The following is a 22,548-nucleotide window of genomic DNA, read 5'->3' as shown; positions in this document are numbered from 1 at the left end:
TGAAAACTTATTTAAAAAGAAAAAAATGCAAGGACATGTAAGAAGATTTCTGGGCCCTAAATGTGTCCATGTCATATATACCGTTTCCTTCATTTTAGAGATTGGCCAATCTTCAGAAATCACAGTCAGGTGATAATAAAGTCAAGAGTAAGCAACAAGACCGAAGCAAACAGACTGGACTGTATACTTCCAACAACAGCTTAGCTAACACTCCCCAAGAGTATAGCAATGATCTGAAATCATTCCCATCCCGGAGCCCTTCACAAGGGGATGAAGAAGATTCTGCCCTGATTTTGACACAGGACAACCTGAAAAGCTCTGATCCTGACCTCTCAGCCAACAGTGATCAGGAGTCTGGTGTGGAGGACTTAAGCTGTAGGTCTCCAAGTGGGGGTGGCTGCTTGCCTAGTGAAGACAGTGGCAAGGACTCTGATGAGGCCGTATTTCTGGCGGGCTGAAATACCTTCACAGCAGCAAGGATCCAGATGAAGTTGAGTCTTACAGTCTGGAATGACATCTTGTCATCAGATTAAGAATTGAAGTGGTCTGTGGCCTAAAGAAATAATCCAAAGAAAGGGAACTGTGCAATTGTGTAAGTAAAGATCTAAGCAGAACAAGATATTATTAATTTTAAGACATAATGCTAAAAAAAGGTATTATCTGCTGTTATATTTCATTGAGCCAATGTGATTGTTTTATCAATGCTGTACATAATTATTCCTTACTTTGTATATTTCCATAATTATTTATTGGACAAGATAATAGTTCTTTTCATAAGACGTGAAATTCCAAAGTACTCTCTTACACAAGGCGGAAGATATACTAGTGCTAGCCTTACTGGTGAAGCAGTCAAAACTTATTTTTGTAGAGCTCCTTTGCCTTCAGACATATTACCTATATTCTTTGCTTTTTTCTTCACAAGAGGTTTGAACAATTATTTTGCATATTCTCCTACTAAAATCCTTTACAGCAAAGTAAAAACTAACAAACGGACACACTGCCTCAGGGGACAAATGAAGCTTTGATCCTGAAAAAAATCCATTACTAAGCAGTTGCTGCTGCTGCATCTGAATGCATCCCATTTGTACTCAATTCTCAACCAATGTTGAAAGTTCAGTAGTTTCTGTGACCAAAACTTCAAAGAATATAACAATACTCACACAGCCTTTTTGCTAAAACACCCCTTTGTAGCAAAAGGTACATGAGGCCGTTTACTCTTGCCTCTTTATGTTTTGTTACCAAGTTTGTTTCTGTCTTACCCTTGTTCCAAACCACCTACATAAGATATAAAGGTAAAATTTTAAAGGTGACAAAATCCCAAATTCTTCAGCCTATTTTGATTCCTACTTGAAAATGTTTGAGTGGGAGTGAGGTACAGATACAGTGGAGAGACAAGGGAATATAAAATCACTTACAGAAATCACTCATGAAAACATCACTCTGAATTTTTAAGTGAAGGAAAGCTATGTCCATAAAGGAACTGTTATAAAGAATATTTCTTCCAAATTTTGTTGTTCAGAATAAACAACCAACTGGTGTTTTTTATCCTCACACAAAATTTCCCTTTTAGTATTTGCCAACCTGAACAGAGCATGGCAATACTAATTTAAGAAAAGGACTGAAGCACCATTCATCAGAAAGTTTAATCTCATTTAAGAACTCTTGTATTTTTAAAAATAGGAGCAATAGTTTTCATAATCAGCAGTTCAGAAGTAAACAACTGAAAAATGTTCAAAATGTGGAATGTCTTGAAACTCACTAAAAAGGTGGCCATATTAGGCTAGAACTCACTCAGGTTTGTTTTTTTGTTGTTGTTGTTGGTTTTGTTTGTTTGTTTTTTTAATTTTAGTTTAAGCCAGCAGTTAAAAATATAATCATATGGCTGCTTTTACCTGCTTGGAGACAATGCAGCACTGAACTCTAGTAGAGCAAAGCAGTAGTAATATAAGTTTACTTTGATTGCATTTCACACTACTCCTTCAAGTACAGACTTACAGGCAGAACTGTATTATATACCTCAATTTAGAATCCTTAGATTTTATTATTCAGTGTGCTTTTCTGAAATGGCTTTTCATTTTGTTCTGTGAACGTTATTAAAAGTGAATTGGTAAACTTCAGTATTATTACTATCTTCTAAAGGGAGCTGCTGTCTTTGAACAAATAATTCTTAACAGCAAAGTTTCTCTTAACATTATATTGGAAAGGCCAGATCCTCAATTTGATAACTCACTATTGCTCAATTCAAATAAATACAACTACAAATTATATTCCGTTGAGAATCTATCCTTCTGGTTTTTAATCTTTATGAATTTTTAATAAATGAAAGCCCTGATTTTAACTGCACTTTAAAAAATGTTTTGTATTTTAAACATAGCCTGCAAACTTCATGGCATTAAAGGAAACTTTGAATGGATTTTCTCAAACTAAAGAAATATGCTGCAAAGTCAGCAATGAAAACAAAACACACAAATATTCTGCCTAAAAATCAGTTTGAAAATGGGCAATGTTATTGTACATGTTTAAAATGTAAAATTGTATACGATGATACTGTGTTCTACTAGACATGTCTAGAAATAAATTCAGAAGAGCAAGATATACAGATTCAAAGCACTGTCTTTGTGTTGCTTATGCAACTCCTTGTAACTAGCTTTACACTAAAATATTAACATATTAACAGTTTCTTTATTAAGCCTTCACTTAGCAGCCCTCTGTGATGTGTCTTTCAGTCCTTGGAATTTTGCATTAACTACTACTGCTTTCATTGTACTGCATGTATTTGTGGCATCATCAGGTTAATGAGAAACACCTTCAAATAAACAGTTAGGTGTTATGTAATGTTATTTCACGCCAGAGAATGAAACAGAGGTTTGCTTTCCCAATTTTTGTAATAGAGTTCTTCATTTACTCTAGATTCACTTTGTCATTGACATTAAGGGATTCTTGTATCTTCCCTACTCTGACACTTGAATCCAGTAGTTTCAGTTGTAGAATAATCTACAACTGGTAACTAAGAAAATGGAGAATCTTGTCAATTGTGTTAATTATACGGGACCATGTTATACCCCTGTATTTCTTTTTTTTTAGGCAATGCAAAAAAAAGATGAAAAGACTTCACTATTAACTACATTGGTTTCTTGTAGCCTTGCTGCAAATCTTTGCAAATTTGGCCCACTGCAATAAGCCCACTGTAATTTGAAACAGGACACAGATGAATGTAACTGAATTGCTGGAAAGGCTGCTCTTTAGTATGAAAATGTGCACCTAAGGGACACTGAAGGCGATGGGATCAAACAGCTGAAGTCTTCTTTATAGAAGATCACCATCTGAAGCAGAGAAGGAAAACTATTTGCCAGCTGCTTTTATTGGTAACTCTAGACAAGACACAAATGTGATAAACTGGTAATGGATTCTAAAAAGCTAAGAAATAAAATTAAGTAGTTGGAGGGCACAACAACATGGTATCATTAAAAAATAAAAAGAGAAAAACAAAAAGTAAAAGGAAGAAGGCAGGGAAGGAAAGCTGTTTGTAAAATCAGCAAGTAAGGTAGGGAACCATGTTCTTTGAAGACAGAGGCAAGCCAGGGCACAGGTTCACAGCAGGAAAGATGTTTAATGACACAAACCAGTAACAATTAAACCCCAGCAACAAAGCGGGGATAGCCTTTGCAATGAAGATAAGAGTGTCATCACTGTTGACCAGCTAACTTGATGCTTTTATATGGACACTGCCCTGATCTGCACGCAAGAGTTCTCAAGTAGATCACAAACAGAGCCAAGGCCAGGGGCTGCTTCTGGGTGCAGGCTGAAGGCTGAGTGCAGCTTTTAAGTCGGCTGGTCACCCTTACACTCTGTAACAGTGCAGAGACAAGTCATCATCACAGTGACTGAAAAATCCTCCAAGGACAGGTAAGTCACTGACAATTCATTTGGGAAGGGAGGAACATGTGCTGGGTGAGTTTATGGTCATAAGGTCAACTTTTGGCAGTACTAAGACACATGAAAAATATGCCGAAGATCTAAAGCCAAGTGTACTGCAGACCCTGAATTCAGAGAGGTGCCAGACTGCAGTGATAAGAAGATAAAATAAACATTTAAATTTACTTATATTATTCAAATTGCCAGTAAAGCACCTGAAACCAGCAAATCAAATCATGTTAAGTCTTAAAATAAAATGTACTCATTTTTAAACATAAATCATGCTGTAAAGAAGCTAACGAAACCTTATAGGTCCACCAGAATCATGACTGAATTCAGGCAAGGAACTAAGTCTGTTGCTAAGGTTATTCAGATGAATTTATTCCCTTTCGGAAGACTAAAGAACACAGTTCTTTATGTTGAGGTATTCCCTTATTATTTAAATATAGGCTCTCTTCATAGCTTATTACTGCATAGAAGTGTCATGTCTACAAGATATCTGACTAAAACAAGGCATTTACGTAAGCCAGAGATGCAATACAGGTTTTTAAAGCCCATTCTAGTGAAGGCAGATCCAAGAATTACTGCTGTTGAAATGGTTAAACAGGAAAGGCTCAAACCACTGCACATGAAGATAAAAAGTTTGTCCTTGAGTATTGTACTGCATCCACTTCCAACACAATTCTGTATCCACTCAAAAAGTCCTGCAGTACCCAACTGTAAGTTAGACAACTACAAGATATATTAAAATCCGAAACCCTTTATTTGTAAGTTTAACACATTACAGTACTTACTGTTCAGAATAATTAAGGCTGTGATAGCTGACTTTGTTGACAGAGTTTTAACTGAGTTTTACCTGAAGGTCTCTTAAATCTCTATTTTATAAAGATTTATCCTAGTCTTTGAAGGAAGTAGTTAGAACTTGGACAAGTATAAAACTGTAAGATTTCTAACTTCCACATTTGGTCCAGGTCCTAAGTGGCAAAGCTGCCAGAATATGTCAAGAGCAAACAACAGAATTATAGAACATACTGCTTAGAACTGACTTTATCATAGTCTCTTGTCTGCGGTGGTGGCTGGCATAGTGCCTCCTCAGCAAGTTCACTGATGACACAAAGCTGGAAGGAGCAGCCAACATCCCAGAGTGCTGTGCAGCCCTTCAGAAGGATCTCAACAGACTGGAGGGATGGGCAGAGAACATTCTGAAATTCAACAAAGGCAAATGCAGGGTCCTGCACCTGGGGAAGAATAGTTCTGGGTTCATCAGTACAAGGAAGGCATGGAACTCCTGGAGTGGGTCCAGCAGAGGGCAACAAAGATGAGTGGAACACCTCAATGAGAATAGGCTGAGGGAGCTGGGACTGTTTAGTCTGGCAAAGACTGAGAGGGGACCCCATCAATGTCTATAAGTATCTGAAGAAAGGGTGTCAAGAGGTTGGAGCCAGGCTTTTCTTGGTGGTGCTGAACAATACCACAAGAGGCAAATGGCAGAGACTGACACCCAGGAAGTTCCACCTGAATATGAGGAAGTTCTTTACTGCGTGGGTGACTGAGCACTGGAACAGATTGCCCAGAGAGGTTGTGGAGTCTCCCTCACTGGAGATATTCAAGAACCATCTGGACACAATCCTGTGCCCTGTGCTCTAGGATGACCCTGCTTGAGCAGGGAGGTTGGACTGAATGACCTAGTGTAGACCCTTCCAATGTGGCTAGATTCTGTGATCTAGCAGTAAGATCAGGTATTAAAATTAGGCAAACTCCAGACTCAATTAGCAGTTACAACACAGAAAGTACACTCCCCCTCAAACTACTGCAACATCAGAGATGAGCCATCTCCTAACTCTTGTATTTCTTGTTCACTGAGTTGACTTTCCCATTGGGAGAACACCTGAGCATGACATTGTGCAAGGCTCCCAAGAAACAAGTCATTGTACATAGCCTGTTATTCCAGATTGCTTAAAAGTTCACTTGACATATTTCAAAAGCCTTTAAAATATGCATCTAACAGCAGCTGCCATTCTCTTACACTTTATGGGGGGAATTGCTTAAAGCTGGATTTACACCTACACTCCGTGTTTTGGCAAAATAAGGTAAAGAATATGCTTAACAGTGAGCTTACCAGCATGATAGAAGCAAAAAACCCTAACTTTGACAGTGTTACCAGTGTTCTACCTAGGCTTCTGGTGAAAGTAGACCATGAAAGGCACAACCAGTGTAGGACTAAAAGAAAAGAGAAACAAAACAACAAAAAAACCCCCTCGAAAACTACCCCAACCAGCAGCAGGTTGGCCCTTAAAGACCAGAAACAGGCTGGACATTCTTGGATGTGACAGGATTCCTGCAGCTAATCCAGTATACATCATCATTGAATACAGAGACTTCTGTGCTTCTTTTCTAGAGGATGGGTTTGTGACTGCAGTGGCTAAAAATAAGGGAAAAAATCCAAAGAATAGGAACAATGATATCAGAGAACAGAAAGGGAGAGAACTTAACTTTCAAATCCCTGAACAACAAACACTGAACTTATATTGAACACTGACATTTTCTTGTAGATTCTACTCCATTACCACCAGAAGGACTCCATGGAGAAGTTCCCAATTTAGAAATTTGCTCATAAAAGTAAGAGGAAAGCTGACATAAGAGGAAAAGCTGAAGTGTCCAGAACTTGTACTAGTAAATCCCCTGAAGGTGACCTGGCTAAAGAGTTCAGTGACAGTAGAGCACCATAATACCTGGCAGATGAGAACAGAAGCCTGTCCTTCCATGCTGTTATAAAATGTATAAAGAAGATACTAGCCCAATATAGCAAGAACACCAGATGTCTGGTCATCCATTCCTTTCTCTGTTCACAAGGAAGAAACAACAACAGCTCCATACAGAATTGTCTTTAGTCCTGAGTCTTTAGATCCTCAGAAAGAGATCAGAAACAACAACTCAGCACAAAAATAGACGGGATTTTGCCAAGAATATAACAGTGGTAACGTACATCTAACTCTTCTCCACAGCTGCAGAAATCACACTACTCATAAACCCAAGTTCAGAATCACTTGAATCCTACATAATCTAAGGCAACACATCAACAGAAGTGCTATGTCAAAATACAAACAGCACATTTTTTGGAATAAGATCCTCTAAAATTATTGCTTAACCATTCCACTTATAAAGTGTTGGTTTTTTTTCAGACACCTAAGTGTCTTTGATTTGGACCACAGATCTATTTGCTTGGGACATCTAATCTCAGAATTTGGATCAGCTTTAAAATAAGTCCTATAAAATACCAGTGAATAGTTTACTCACCCTGAAAAGCAACATCTTAGGACAACCACACAACTGTAACGAATGGCAGGGCTGAGACTGAAGACCCACTAACCTGTGGAACAGACTTCTTGCACTTAGGTGATTTTCCTTACTCACTTTTCTCCATTCAGAAGAAATACCACATTTTGCTGGAAGAGTATCAAGTTTAGGACTGAAGATCAGTGACATGGAAAAGTACATGTTTGGACTGTGCTTGTGCTGTAGTTTGAGACTTGAACCTGCCATGTTCTGTGATCCTATCTAGGTAACATAGAGGTAGAGTCTCGGCTAAGAGGTTTATCTCCAGACTGCTTCCTGACAAGAAAGAAGCAGGATTTCTGATACATTACTTAATCAGCACCTAATCCTATTTAACTCTCCCAACAGTACAATTCCTTCTACTCCTCCTCCTTTGTTCTTTACTGTCTCCATGAAAACCTAATGCATTGAGAAGGTTAAGAAAAAGAATGTGTCTTCTTGCAATAGCAAGAGAGAAAATACATGCATGTATTTAGGGGCTGTATTTTTCTCCTACAGAATATTGCTTTTGGTCCTATCCATTCTCACCAGATATACCCCCATCCTAAGACTGTCATCTTACCATAGGCAAGATTCATTGATTACAGTGCAGAATTAAGTCTCACTTTCAAATTCGATCACTTGCCTTACCATATGACACTACGCAACTCCAACCAAATTAGTTTCTTTGTTTCTTAAAATTAGGAAAAAATAATTGCTATTTTCCAAAGAACTTCAGAACTAGTCTTTGTAAAGTACTTCTGAGTTCCTTGCATGATGAACTATTTATATTGCATAGAACAGAAACAGGAAAGTGACCTGATTATTATTCCTTTATGAACAACAACAAAAAAATGAAATTGTTAGATGAAAATTGTGTTTAATTAGTGGTAGGTACCAAGCCACTCTTGCAAATCAGTGTATCAGTGCTACTAAGCAACATACCAAATCTACGCACAGATCATTTATTCTGATTCCAATATAATTTTTTCCAACACATCCTTTGCTTAATCCCCAATCTACTTATCCAAAACACAATACAAGCTACACTTAGTTTTCTGTTATTACTTAGAAGTAAAAAAAACTTGTTCTTTAATTTGGCTTCAAGAAAAAACAGGTTGTGAATCCACTGACAATCTCCATTAAGAACTTTTTTAGTTTCCAAAGTCCTATCAACACTTAAAGTTTTCCACAGATTAAGCCAAATCTATGGTTAAAGTTCAAAATACAAAAGATATGAATTATGTTTTTATAAAAATGTAAAAAGCTAGTCAAAATTACATGTTTAGATATTTAATCTCTGAATAATGGAGTATAGCAGCAGGGAACTTAAATATTGTAACTATGAACAATAAATACAAGAAATTAATGCAAAGATTGCAATAGAAGGATTCTTGAGTACAATGAGAATATAAAGAGACATTCTAATTTGTACAAAAACCATCCCAACTCTGTATACAATCTCTTCTATAAATACAACCAGGTAAGATGAAATGCTTATTTGCAAATAATAGTTATTAAAAAGTGTGCTTTATTGGGTTTTTCATTCGTTCTCTTGGCAGGTGTAGTTTGCAGGAAATCTGTAAAGACAAATTTCCATAATTAGATATCTTAATTTCTCCAGAAGTTATGTTTTAAATACAAGTAACAACAGATGCAGGACATACTTGATTTCCACAGAAAGTGTTATTAGAACACTAAGCACTGTAACAAATCCATTTGCCGTTACCAAGTGTGTAACAATAAGGTAAATTGTTTAAAAAATGAAGTGTACCTATAGCGGAGCATGAAATTGGCTGTGCATTGCTATTGCCTGTTGAAGTTTTTCCTCTTTGGCTCGTCTGCAGTGGCAGAGCTATGAAACAAAACACACAAGACTGAATTCTAAATGCAATTTTTTATAATGCATACAGCAGTTTCTCCTTAATGATTTAGCTACTTTACAGGCTATTTAAAAAAAGAAAACCCGCCTGACCTACCTCCCTTCCAAGCTTCGGGCTGAAAAACAGTCTATATTGATAACATTATTCCATCCAAAAGGGCTTACAAGAGGATTGTTTCCAATGTAATAAAATGCATTTATTGGACATCTTTAAAGAAAGGCAGACTACTTGGCAAGTTTTGTCACAGCATGAGCAAGAATGGTGGGTTTTGAACCTCAGTTACTTATTTGATGATAGCCATCAACAGAATTTGTTTAAGAAGTTTCATAAATAAAACATTGTTTTAATGTAGGAAGGTTGTTTAATGCAACATGTCAGTTTATGTCAACATTCCAAATTTGAAATTTAGCATGTGGCTATCTTCCCCTGTATCTATCCAAGATATAGAAGAAACTGGCACAAAAATATCTGCAACAACACATGAATAAGGTCTAACACAGGAGACCTTTGCACTCCTGTCTTAAAAATATGTGCCTTTAGCATACAGATTATAGTCTAAATAGACTGAAGCCATTTAAGGATATTTTTTCCTTCTGTCAAAGCTCACTAAAGCACTGTTCTGAATTACAGGACTGCTCAAACTCTTGAAAAAAAAGGCCTAAACTTATTCCCTGTGTGTTGTACATGTCTTGGATTAGAACTATCTGTATATTACATACCGTTCTCTTTTCCATGAAACTACTAAGAAAGTCATCTATCTCTGTTTTGCCTTCCAAGAAGTCTTCTGCAATGGTGTCAGACTCCTCTTCAGCTTCATGAGCAGCTACTTTAAGTCTGGCCTGCAGAGCACTTGGACTGCAACTCTAAGAAAATAAGAAGTCCAACGTAATATTAATCTGTCCATTAAAACTTACATTTCCAAGAAGATAAATGACTATATAAATATGGAACGTGTGTATAGAGCACTATTTACTACGTAAAAGCCTAAGTAACCAGATGAAGCTCCATCTCCAAGAAACAGCATAGCTTGTTAACTAGAAAAGCTTCAGTGTGAGAAAAGTGTTGCTAGTTTAGGTCTTGATACACAGTCATTCACACAAATGAATAAAGTTTTTCAACTTTTACCCTACACTGTAGAAAGCATCCAGCCTGGAAATCTGACAAGTTCTCAAGTGCATGATTTCTGAGTAGAACTAACATTTCAAGTGTCTTCAATAAATAGGATCTACTTTTGAAAATCAGTTGTGAACCTGAAAAGTATAAAAAGGTAAAAAAGCACTTACTGTTCAGCTTTTAAATACCCTTGAAATGATTGTGGAGAAGAAGACAGGAAAGCAAAAAGCACCTACTGAAGAAGTAGATGGGCTGCTAATCTAAACCAGTATACTAATTTTTCTGTTCTTATGAACCTCAAACCTTCCTTCTGTTTATTGCATACAATGTCATTATTTTTTCTCTAATATGTCTGGGCAGTTAATCAGGACATGATTCACATCCAGTAGGAGTCTGTACAGAGCCAGAACTGCAAAATTAAGGTACTTATAGATTTTAGATGCTTGGCCTAACCTTCATCTACTCTATGAAAAATATTTTATTTATGTACTGTAAAATGTAATCAGAATGTAATCAAAAATTTCCTGTTAAATTAATCTTGTCCAAAATATGGAGAGTTTGCTCTAATAAAAGATGACTAAAATTCACTCACGGTACAAGTAAAAATACTGGAAAATTGAAGGAAAGAGAGCAGGAGATACCACATAGTGCACAGCAAACATCAATACATGAAGCTATAGCATATATGGGAAAAAAAGCAGAAAAATTCAGCCGCTACTCCTCAACTCTCAGTCTCCTATCCATCATTAAATTGAATCAGCAAATCTAACTCAGAAAAAAGAATACAGCAGTGGGATATTATATCCTGTTCTTAAGTGGTTTCTTCCAAAAATAGAAGGTTTATCAATGTCAACTACCTCTGCCCACTTTAAAGTCAAAGGAGGCATTAGGAGTCCGACTGTTCTGATTTTCAAGTGAGGAAACCTCTAATACATGTAGATCATCTATGAAATCATTTGGTTTGCTGTCATGCAACTTTTTGGGGGTTTTTTTTGTTATTTTGTGGGCATTCTGAAATTCAGGTACTATGCATGCTAATTTAATGGACTGTTGCATTCTCAGGTGATGAGTCTTGCAAATTATGAAGATTTTAGTGCAGAAAGTGGTTTATTATAAGTTACATCTTCTAATAAATACCCTGGTAAACATACCAAGAAATTATTCTCCCCCAATACTTTCTGAAGTAATAGCTTTACCCTATTTGTGCTGTAGAATGTGCAAGGTTTGACAGCACATACAACATATTGCCCGAAGTAAGCATGCCCAGTGAAGTGCAGAATTTATGTTTCTGAAGTTATTGAGCACTTTCATCTGGTACAGTTTTACAAGCTCATTATGTTAAATGAGTAGCATTAATTGAACAAGTCTTCTTTAAAAATTATTCTATTCTTAAAACTGGTTTGGACCGGATTGTACTAAACAGCTCTAGATGAACATCACTCTTTTCTTCCAACTTTGCTTCTATTGTAGCAGTAAAAAAAACAACAACCCAGCCAAAAAAATCCATTGTTTTGCTTTCAACTTTTTGGTACATCCTCCCATTTTTTTCATACTGCATGAAATACTTAAATCTACTTCATATTAAATCAGTTTAACCAAAAGAATATTCTTAATGGTTAAAGATGCAAATCAAAAGTTCAGATTTACCGAAATATTCTTAAAGGTTGACATATAGGAATTATACCTCACTAAGTTCATGCTGTCTTTGCATCTTTTTTTCAAAGGCTGCTTTCATTTGCGTGAGTTGCTCATACTGGAAGGAAGAAGAAAAAGAACACTGTCACCTTGAAACAACCCTAGATATTACCACTAATATATCTGAAGATGACTTTATTGTTCACTTACTTTATCCAACACCATCTGTCTTTTTGCCTCAAGACTAGGCTCCAGCAACAAGTTTTTTTCTGGAAAATAAAATCACCATTACTACTTTTTTTTAAAGGATTTAGTTCACAGAACACAGTCACACATGTTAACATTTTGACAGCTTACTTGCCAACTCTTCAATGCTTTTCACTAACTCATCTCTATCAGTAATGACTTGCTTCAGTTGTGGAAGAGTCACAAACTGTTCCAGTAACACCTCCTCTTGTTCATTCATACTGGTCAGCTGTGATATACTGTATTCAAACAGAAAGAAAGTAGATTTAAATCTAACAGAAAACCACATGTAAAATAATTAATTTCTACCAAAGTTTAAGGGTTTTTTTTTTGACTTTACGAATACGACACTTGACCACAACTTACTTCTCCCATTTCTCCTGGACTGTGGGCTCTACTATGCGCAGCAGCGAATTTAAAAAGCAGCATGTTAGAAAGTATCTCCCACTTCAAGCCTTACTTCCCATAATGCTACTATAGTGGGTTGACTGTGTCCAGCTGCCAGATGCCCACCCAGCTGCTCTCCCAGTCCTCCTCCTCAACAGGCTATGGAGGAAAATTTCAGGGGTTGAGATAAAAACAGTGAGGTCACTTACCAATTACAATCACACACAAAACACACTTGGAAAAATTTAACTGAATTTATTGTCAATTACAGTAAGAGTTGGATGGTGAGCAAGAAAGGCAAAAACTACAACCCTTTGCTCCGTTTTTCCTCAGGCTCAAGTTCATTCCTTCATTCCCAACACTACCTCCCCCCTGCCTCCTGCTCCTTGGGGCAAGGGGGAATTGCAGGTCTAGCAGTCAGTCCCTAACAGTTCACCTCTGCTTCTCCTTCCTTCTCACACTTTACCCCTGCTCCACAGATTGCAATCAGTTCCGGGCAGGAGAGACTACTCCAGTCTGGGTAATATCTGGCTGCAGTTTCCTTCAGGATGTATCTGCCTGCTCCAGTATGGGGTCTTTCCTGGACTGCAGTGTGGATAACTGCTCCAGCAACATCAGCAACATCCTCTCACGGCTACAGGGTACATTTTTAAAATACCTGTTCTACTGTGGTCTTTTCCAAAACTTCTGTGGGCTGCAGAAAAGTAACTGCTCTGGCACTTGGAGCACCTCCTTCTCCCCCTTCTTCTCTGACCTTGGTATTTGCAGACTATCACGCTTTTCCATTCCTCCCCTCAATCCTCACTGCCTCTGCTCTTTCTAAGATGTTTTCAGAGGCAGTACCTGCTTCACTAACAGACAGCTATCCTGCAGTGTGTTTGCTGCCAAACCAGCTGTGCCTGGCACAGGGGCAGCTCCTGACGCTTTCTCACAAAGGCCACTCAAAAAGCCCCCCAGCTACCAAAACCTCACCACGTATACGAACAGAACTATTCAGAACAGCTTCAATATCATTGTCATTCAACTCAGCTACCAACAGAAGAATTACGGCATTTCAATCCAGTCTTCATGAAAGGACCAGGCCTGATTAAAATGTTTTGTTTAAACAAACAAATTACACTTCCCTGCAAAAATCTTAACTTGCTGTTATGTAATAAGGATGCTGCTAGAACTTACAGCTCAGTCCAGCTAAACTAAACAGGCTCTTTGGAAGGTGTCAAAAGAAAAAAAAAAACCACCCCAGTTGAGAGGACAGAGTTTTCAATTGCTTAACTATGACACCACCAGAAAGATGTGAGATCTGAAGGAGTTAATAGTGAATTGTAACCTATTCTACCCCACATAACTGACCTAGGAAGCTGTCTCATTAGATCCGAGCAAGCTGCTGGGAATAATAACTAATACAGTTTGTTTGAATAATGACAAGGTGATGAAAGTATTTGTGTAGTATGTGTAAAAAGTATTTACATGTAGCAGTGATTTGCACTGGCACAGCTGGCACACTTACCACCTGGATTTGTCTCACCCAGGCCCCCCTGAACATGCTGAGCTGCCCACAAAACAGTTCACTGTTTACCTTGCACTACGGTCCTTTGGAGTTTAAGAGAATGTACTTTGTGAACCAGCCTCAAGCTGTCCTATTTTCTCCTTCAAAAGTTAAGTTCATTGAATTACTAGAAACTAAGCCCCTGGCAAGGCCTCAGAAAACAGCAAAACACCGATAGCTAGAAAACAAAAAAATAAATACTCTTTTTCCTAGTGTTGAATCAAGTACTGTTCCCACCAACAAAACCCTAAAGCAGCACATTTGTATACAAGGCTGGATTATTTTCTGGCTCCAATATTTTGGTATATGGTAGTTCTCCTATTCATCATTTCTACAAAACCCTTTCAGTGATGTGTACAGACTTCTGACAAAAATCAGATACAGACCAGCAATAATTGCCTTTTAGTAACTATGTAAAGTTCAGCTACCTTCTGAAAATTTACCTTAGTTCTGAGAGCTCTGGAAAGGTATCAGGGACATCAGGCATCTTGTATGTAAATCCGTTCTGGCCAACCTGAATCAAAGTTTAGAAATGCTTAGTAAGCTTTTGAAGAGCAATTTCTTTATATTTAACCCGATTAATCAAAAACTGAAGATGAATATTTGCCAGCAACAAGAAAAGCAGGAAAAGCAGTAAGAAGCAGTAGCACTTGTCTCTGAACAGAAGACAACTCAACCAATGCAACAAAATGCTTGAAGATGTTTGGGGTGGCATGTCGTAAAACACGAGTCAGTTTTGGAGGAAAATAATTCTGTTTTGCCATGTCCTTCATTTGAAAACGGCTGGATGACTGAGGAAATACACAGGAATCGTAAAACTCAAGGAAGTGAGAACACAGAAGGAGATTGACATTTTGATCTCTTTCATGTGGTTTTTAAAGCTATAATCCCTCAAAAAAGAAATGTTTTAGACAAGGAAAAAACAGTTGTCTCCATAGAATGCAGAAAACTTAAACTCTACAAAGCCAGAAAAGTGCCTTCCAAGCCTAAGAAAACTTGTTTCTATAAACATGATTTGATTAAAGACTAAACATTTAGATACAAAGTTTTATTAAAAATAGAATTCCTTCCAGAGTTCATCAGCAATAGGGAGCTTGAATATAAACATGCAAGATAAAACTCTACATATAAAGGCTTGAGATTGCACATTGCCCTCACCTAATAGGCTCTGAGCAGGAAAGAGAGAAAAAAACATTTTCTGTGGTTGGAGATACAGCTACAGCTGCACTACGAGGGAGTGCAGCTCCAAGAAAAAATCCCCTAAGAATCAAAGATCTTTAGCATAACACTAGTTTCATTGAAACTCAGACAAACTTGTTGCTCTTGACTTCAAGTTCTAAAAAACTTTTCATCAAAGCCAAAATGACAGTTTTGTTTTCCTAGCACCAGCAAAACAATGAAGTGCAGTCACTCAGGTGCTTCCTTGAGTTTTACAGCAATGCCCTATGTGTCCTCAAGGGAACTTATACCCAGTGTCTGACAGCTTAAGCAGCAAAACTCAGCACACAGACCTGAAGCACCGCTTCTGCTGTCGGAACAGGCAGTGGCAGATCAGCAATCAAGCCATAGGAGGGAGCAGCAGGCTTGTCTGTAGTGTAGCTTGAAGAAACTGATTCAGAAACGGGCATGGCTGCCATTGTTCTGTTTGTTTCTTGAGGTGGATATGGAGGGAGAAATGGAAACCCCTGAGGAGCAAAAGGAGGCATTCCAGCTGGTTTGTTGAAAAGGCTGAAAATAAACAAAACCACAACCATGAGCAACCAACTGCTTAAAGCACGTTTCTTATCATTTGAGTTATAATTACCAGACCCCATATAAGACGTAAGAATGAATCTTCAAATGACCATAAACTAACTTTGTATTTTCTGTTCTCATTTACTTCCAACATAGTAAGTCTTTTTGTCTTATACTGCAATATAGTATAGAACTCCATTAATCCACACTCTTGTAGAGCAGCCAAATACACACTTACACTCTTAATTATGAGAAAACTACTTCTCAAAAATTTATGAGAGCATAATTTTAAATTGCTTCCATCCTAAAGTTGTGAGAAAAGCATCTATGTCATACATTAGTTCTTATTTATGGTATAGCATTTAACAGCTTGGGCAACACACATGTAATTATTTCTAAATAACATGAATGATTCTTTTTAAATTCACAACCGCAGCTGCAACTAAACTGTGTATCACTGTAAACCATGAGAACTACCATTGCACTGATGCAGTTCGAACACCTCAGTTCACTTTTGTGTACTTAATACAATTCTTTAAATCACACAATTTCTGCTGCATATGGTGCAACAGAAACTGCCCTAAGCCTGGGAGATTATGAACACAATATGAAAAACCACAACTGCTCAGATCATGAGGTACGGCAAATTCCAGATTTCATATGAAAATGTAAAAGTTTCTTTTTCAAGAAAACAGATATAAAGTTACATCAGGCATGTTGATACAGTAAGTCCGATGAAATCTAGTGTCCCTTCTCAAAACAATCAGGTCATCAAGCATGCACATGAAATTTTGCAAGGACAGGGAATCTAATTCTTCCAATATATCCATTACATTACTCCTGTCCCTGCGCTCCTTATAATTGGTTTAGTCTCTTAAAAAAATTAATAGACATAGTTCCGTTTATTATGTTTATAGATAACTTACTATGGAAATGATGTTGAGCTAGGAGCTAGAACTGGAGGATTCTTCCAAAACTCATCCAGTAAACTTTGAATAATTTTTCCAAGATCTGAATGCATTGTAAACTGGTAAAAACACAAAACAAAACCCAATGAAGAAGAAAAATTATGTCTGGAATCCAAGAGTTCCAAAATGTGCTGAACTTCATTGTTTATTATACCCATGTGACAGTGCTGGAAAGCTATTTCAGACATACCAGTTAATGCAAATTGTGTATATATAGGCTCCAAATAAAGTGATAAAGCCACCAGAATTGAACAGAAACTAAAAGTCTTTTGTATGTTCCATTATCAGTAGAGAATCAATGAAGTACCACATTTCTATTGAACAACCAAAAAACCCCACTTTAGTTACCAAGTTACATTTGTGAAAATAACAGAAGAGGAAAAAAAATAAAAATATCTGAAGACAAACGCATTAACTGCATTCTGACAGAGTCAGAACCTCGATTCACTCCAAAAAACTAGCACATTCTTGTTGACAAAAAGAACAGCATATTAAAATCCTGAATATTTGAGCTAAAACCTTGATGCCATTCTAATAGGATTAGGCCAGAAAGAACTACGTTACAAAACCATCTTAAAGCATCCCTCTCCTTTATTTGGAATACACTGGAAAGTAGTTGGAGGAACTGTGCAATTAATAATAACAACAAAAAAAGAAGTGTTAGTAACTTTCTAAGCCTTCATAACTTAAAACAGTTTTAGATATATGGAATACTCAAGTCAGTAATGATATCAGTAAGAGTAACTAGGAGTATACTGAACACTTCTGAATTTCTGTTTTCAGGCCCCCTAAATACAGTTTGAAAGAGATTAGGATCTATACTAATCTTTTTTACCAGGAGGATTAACAATAATCTAGTGTGACATTTATTAAAATTGCTATTAACAGTAGATCTGTGTGAAGCTACAAATTATACATACATTACTTATTAATGGACCGGTCACATATACTCCCTGCTTGTCCATTAAATGATGTCTCACAGGTGGGAAAACACTGATGACTGGCTTTTCCTGAGGAAATTGAGGTGGAAGCAAACTGCAAATACAAGAATAATTATTACTACCATGACATCCCATGATAAAGTTTGCATAAGAAGGCTTCTTATGAAAAGAAAAAGTACTTTAATTACATAAACTTTCCTATGAGAACAGTTATGGAGAAGTTCACAATGAATGAAGCACACAAAAGCATTATTCAGTTACAAAATTAGAAGTCCAACAGACTGGAATACCAGACTTCCACAAAACTGAAGAGAGCATTTACTGGGCAAAATTGTAGTATAACAAAGGAGCAATTATCACAGAATATTCTGAGTTGAAAGGGACCCACAAGGATCACTGAGTCCAGCTCTTAAGTGCATGGCCCATACAGGCACCATGCACTTAAGAGCACCATGCTCTGACCGACTGAGGTACAACAAAGAAGCTGTAGCATAACAAGAACATTTTTGACTACAAATGTTATTACTACAAATACAGTGCAGCATAACCTGTAAGAATATCAGGCCAACTCAGCAGGCCAAAGTAATAAAAGACTTGCAAACAGAATACTATCAATATTTGCCAGACCAAAAGCATCCCCCCAAAGGAAATTCACAGGAAATATTCCAATAAATCACTTAAGTTATAATCCAGAAGCTTCACCAGGGTAAGAGTCTGGAGTTACAGCAGACCAGTAAGTTACCAATCCAGTTTATTTTCAGTGGTAGGGAATCAAAGTTATCAGAAACCCTCAAGCATTTTCCCCTAGCTACCTTCAACTGAAATCACACAGCTATCTTAGGAACTGAGCACAGCAAAATATGATTTTGCTCTCAGGTGAACATCTGTATCTTGTACAGAACCGGTTTCACTCAGATCACTATAACCACTAATACAAATCCAGGTTATGGTTCCTGAAATTAATTATGTGCTGGAAGCCATTTATATTCTATTACTGCTTTTTTTTTCTTTTAGAACAATTTCAATTTTCAAGATGTGCATAGACACAGCTCACTCTACTTACATGTTAATATTAATTGTCAAGTTGTTTACAGTGAATGGCAGTCGATATTCCACATCTTTCTGGATTTCTGCAATGCTGTCAAAGAAGAAATTGTTAGCATCCATTTCATGGTCAACATAACAGCTAAAAGTCTAAAAGAAACAAGCATGACCTCAGACATTTGTACACAGTTAGGTTTTGAAAAGCCCTGTAAGAACAAAATTGAAAATGCTGGAATAAGTTAACAGTCTTCAGCATTCTATATTGAATATTAAGATTAAAGCAAAAAAATACTAGATTTAACTTTTAAACCTCATACATGGTCACAAGCAAAGGAACTATAGTAGGAGAAATCACACTACTCACTCTTCTTACAACAATCTCCATCTTTTATCTTTCTCCCCTTACTGGCTTAATTTAAGACAACACATCAGTGCTTTTAATATTTTTAATTTTATCTGATTAAACATTTACTTTGCCAAGGCATTATATGAGGTTCACAACTAAGTATTGCTCTGCAACACTGCCTTCAGACCAATATGTAGAATGTTTATTAGACTAGGCATTCTTCCTTAATACTTTAGCCTAGTATTTAACAGTAGTTTTCACTATGTGCACCAAGCTCAATGCACTTGCACAAGTACTCTCAAGAATTATCTGGAGGAGAGCTACTTGCAACAATGTAAAGCTCCAATGACACTCAAGACCCAGACCCCCTGAAAGTACCAATGCGCCTTACAAGATCTGGTAAGGCCGAATCCAAATTTGTTTTTTCTGCAACAGGTTAAATTACTGCGAAAAACCTTGAAATTAGCTGCATTAATAGGGAGTTGATTTCAATACTCAAAGCATTCTACAATTTCTATGCACAGGAAGACTGTTTTGAAAGACAGCATCCCAGAGAATGTGGAGGAGGTGGAGAAGACTTAGCTCAGAAGCAGAATTTCTAGACAGGATGAACATATCTAAGCTGAGAGTAAGAGAGATAGAAGGGCAGAAAATTAGCTTCATCTTATAATGCCTGAATCAAAACAAACTGTAAAAGCAGACTAATTGCTCTTCCATGTATTTTTCCTGCTTGCACCTGGTTAATAATATTCTTCTCTGTCACCTAAGGCTCACTTAATACAGGGAAGGGAACACAACTCCAGTGGCAAATAATGGCAGATGGTGTTCCCAGAAAGCATCTTTTGATCCAACTTCAGAAATGCTCCTCCATCCACTGCCAGAGTGTACTCCATACAAGTCCTTTCTCAAAAAACCCAAAACACATTACCTGCAAAGATGTGTTAAGAGTAGTGCTAGGAGTGTTTTGTGTTCTTCCAAAGCACTACCGGGGCATAGAATTTAAAACTACATCTTTAAGAGCTTGGGGAACAAAAGGGAGTAAGACACTAACTTGGCTATGAACCTTGCTTTCTGCAGCCTGATCTTATTCCTCTCATAGAGAACTCAGTATTGTGCTCTTTCCCTGTGAAATCACATGCTTTTTGAAGAAAATATCAAATATCTTCAGCACAGAATTCAAATCAAGGGTTCTACCGTGTTATACCACACACCAGTATCTGCACCTTCTCATTCTTAACTGAAGGAATCTCTCACGCACATTCCTGCCCTGTAATCATCTGTCAGACTTTTCATTAGCCTCCTGCAAAATCCTTTTGAGAAGGGTATATAATTATGCTCCACTCATGTGCATAACCTATGGAAACTGGGGAGGAAGACGACGACAGGGAGCGAGGACCAAGAAAGCCAGAACCTCACTGAACTGTTCAAATTGTTATAACTCTGCCTAGGAAAAACCTTCAACTAATAACCTTAGTTGCCCCTTCCCCAAGTGGGATGAGTACACTGGAAAAATGATGCATTCTTAACTTTGTCTAGAACAACAGCAAATATAAGAAAACTCTTTTTCAAATACAAAGGTTTTATTTCAAGCTCCAAATTTGCGAGGGACTGTGTTAAGGAAAGCTAGCTGGTTTACTGAAATTAAGACCACACATGCCTGAGTTTTTATGACCTAAGACAACACAAACCAAACTTGACTAACTTAGTTAACTACACCATACCAAGAACTTTGAGCATTTTGGTGAGGACCAACAAGGATACTCATAAATGAATGATGTTCAGGCAGCTACCATGTCCCTACCCCCCACCTCAATTCCTGGCTACAGCATCCATTCCCTCTCTGCCTGTGCTTGAGCTGGTGCCTGCACAAACAGTAGCAAACCAGTTCAGCAAGCAGACTGACAAAAACTGACCACCTTTTTGGGGAACTTAATTCAGGATGAGCTCATCTCACTGCCAGATTAAAAAAAAGCAGTATAAACAAAAAGCCAAGTAAGGCCAGCCCAACAAAAACTTGTAAGTTAACTAAGCTCCTGCATGCCCACAGGGGCAGTTCCTTAGAAAAAGTGAACTGTCTCAAAAATATTTGTGAAATTGGCTCTGAAGAGACTTAAGTTTATGCAAGCAAGAATACTTAGAATACTGTCATATTTATGCCTCCTGTGTGGTAATTCAAAAACTGATCTACACTTACTGAACTTGGAAATGTAGTAAGCATCTTTTGCACTCCTAGAGACAGTCTGATATGACAGGAAACATTCTCTGTCCTTTTCCTGAATTATTTTGGAGGCATCTACCATTCCAGTTCTACAGAAATCCTAGGAAGATGCATGTCTGTAGAATGCTTACTTCACTGTAAATATAACTTCAAATGTATGAAATGCACACCTCCTTTTAAAATGTGAGGAGTTTTAAAAGACTAGGCAAAACAGGGCAGCATACTGCCAAGACGGAGAACCTCAGGACAAAGTAAAGCATTTTGCTTTAAAAATTGTGGATGTCGAACAGGAATAAAAACAACTGGCCTCTTCTGACCATCTAAACAAAACCAGTTCTTAAAGGGCAGCCAATTTTTAGAAAGTAGCACTCAAGACCAGAAAAAATAGTTTGTAAAGTCAGCAGGATTGCTGCGCCACTACTGGCAGGCCACTGTGAGACACAACTCCTTGGTGCTCTGTGTTTTAGTCTCAACTTTTAATGAACTACACTATTACAAGCAGCTTCCAGAGAGGTTTTATCCCAACACGTAGTCGCATCTCTTTGAAGGCATTACAACCCATTAGCAGGCTTTCCGGTGAAATCAGGCACGGCGACCTGCGCCCGATCACCCGGCCAGGCGACACCAAAGCCAGCGGGGACGCCTCCCCGACAGCCTATTTGACTTTCAGTTTCCAAATTCTTCTTCCCAGACGGGGGCCCACATCCCACTGTCCTCCGGCGAGGACCCCGCGGCACCGCACTCCCGCCCTGCGGGACCCTTCGGCCCCGGGACAGCGCGGGGTTGGGCCGGTCCGGGCTGCAGCGCCGCCGGCTCGGGTGCCCTGTTTACCCACACGGCCGCGAGGACCCAGCCAGGCCTCAGGGGGAGGGGACGGGGCGCAGCCGGGTCCCCGTGTGTGCGCACAGGGACACACGACACCCTCCCGACACAGCGCGGCCCCACCGCGGCCCCGGGACGGGCGGCACAGTGCGGCCCTCCCGCCCCCGCCCCCGCGCCCGCCGCGGCCACTCACGAGGCGTGCGCGGCGCGCAGGGACTCGACCTGGCGCTGCCGCTGCTGCTGGAGGCCGGTGCGCGCGGGCGGCGCGGCGGGGGCGGCGCCGCCCTTGGCGAGCGGGAACAGCCAGTTCATCGCGCGCGCGGCGGCACCGGAGGGGCGCGAGGGCACCCGCGGCACCGCGCGCACCTAACCGAGCGCCCGCGCGCGCCTGCGCGCGACGGCGGCCCCGCCACCGCCCCTGCCCCGCCCCGGAGC

At 38.6% G+C, this 22,548-nt stretch overlaps 2 protein-coding genes across 7 annotated transcripts in view; one reads left to right on the top strand and one right to left on the bottom strand.

Annotated features, from left to right (window-relative positions):
- The window catches only part of MTMR7 (myotubularin related protein 7), a 43,434-nt gene extending 40,555 nt beyond the window's left edge, over nt 1-2,879 (top strand). For all 4 annotated transcript variants that reach the window (XM_048305219.1, XM_048305222.1, XM_048305220.1 and 1 more), the window contains one exon: nt 99-2,879. In XM_048305219.1, coding sequence (XP_048161176.1) covers nt 99-458 — 360 coding nt within the window. In that variant the 3' untranslated portion in view covers nt 459-2,879. The remainder of the gene's footprint in view (nt 1-98) is intronic.
- Nucleotides 62-22,451, bottom strand: VPS37A (VPS37A subunit of ESCRT-I). 3 transcript variants are annotated; one of them, XM_048305224.1, is made up of 12 exons: nt 22,307-22,447; nt 18,747-18,821; nt 17,663-17,777; nt 16,701-16,801; nt 15,552-15,768; nt 14,484-14,554; nt 12,219-12,346; nt 12,072-12,130; nt 11,911-11,979; nt 9,833-9,976; nt 9,005-9,085; nt 62-553 (listed from the first exon to the last, which is right to left on the bottom strand). In XM_048305224.1, the coding sequence occupies exons 1-11, from the start codon at nt 22,423-22,425 to the stop codon at nt 9,005-9,007; spliced, it is 1,179 nt and encodes a 392-aa protein (XP_048161181.1). In that variant the 5' UTR covers nt 22,426-22,447; the 3' UTR covers nt 62-553. The 3 variants fall into 3 exon arrangements, 2 of the variants coding, with proteins under 2 accessions (XP_048161181.1, XP_048161180.1); XM_048305223.1 differs by lacking the exon at nt 62-553 and adding an exon at nt 8,094-8,810 and having other exon boundaries at nt 22,307-22,445; XR_007203983.1 differs by lacking the exons at nt 62-553; nt 9,005-9,085 and adding an exon at nt 10,239-10,363 and having other exon boundaries at nt 9,905-9,976; nt 22,307-22,451.
- Nucleotides 22,452-22,548: the final 97 nt, after the last annotated feature.

The sequence above is a fragment of the Corvus hawaiiensis genome, chromosome 5, assembly GCF_020740725.1.
Source record: "Corvus hawaiiensis isolate bCorHaw1 chromosome 5, bCorHaw1.pri.cur, whole genome shotgun sequence".
Taxonomy (NCBI): domain Eukaryota; kingdom Metazoa; phylum Chordata; class Aves; order Passeriformes; family Corvidae; genus Corvus; species Corvus hawaiiensis.
The sequence above is the reverse complement of the archived record's forward strand: the minus strand, read 5'-3'. Positions and strand labels throughout refer to the sequence as shown.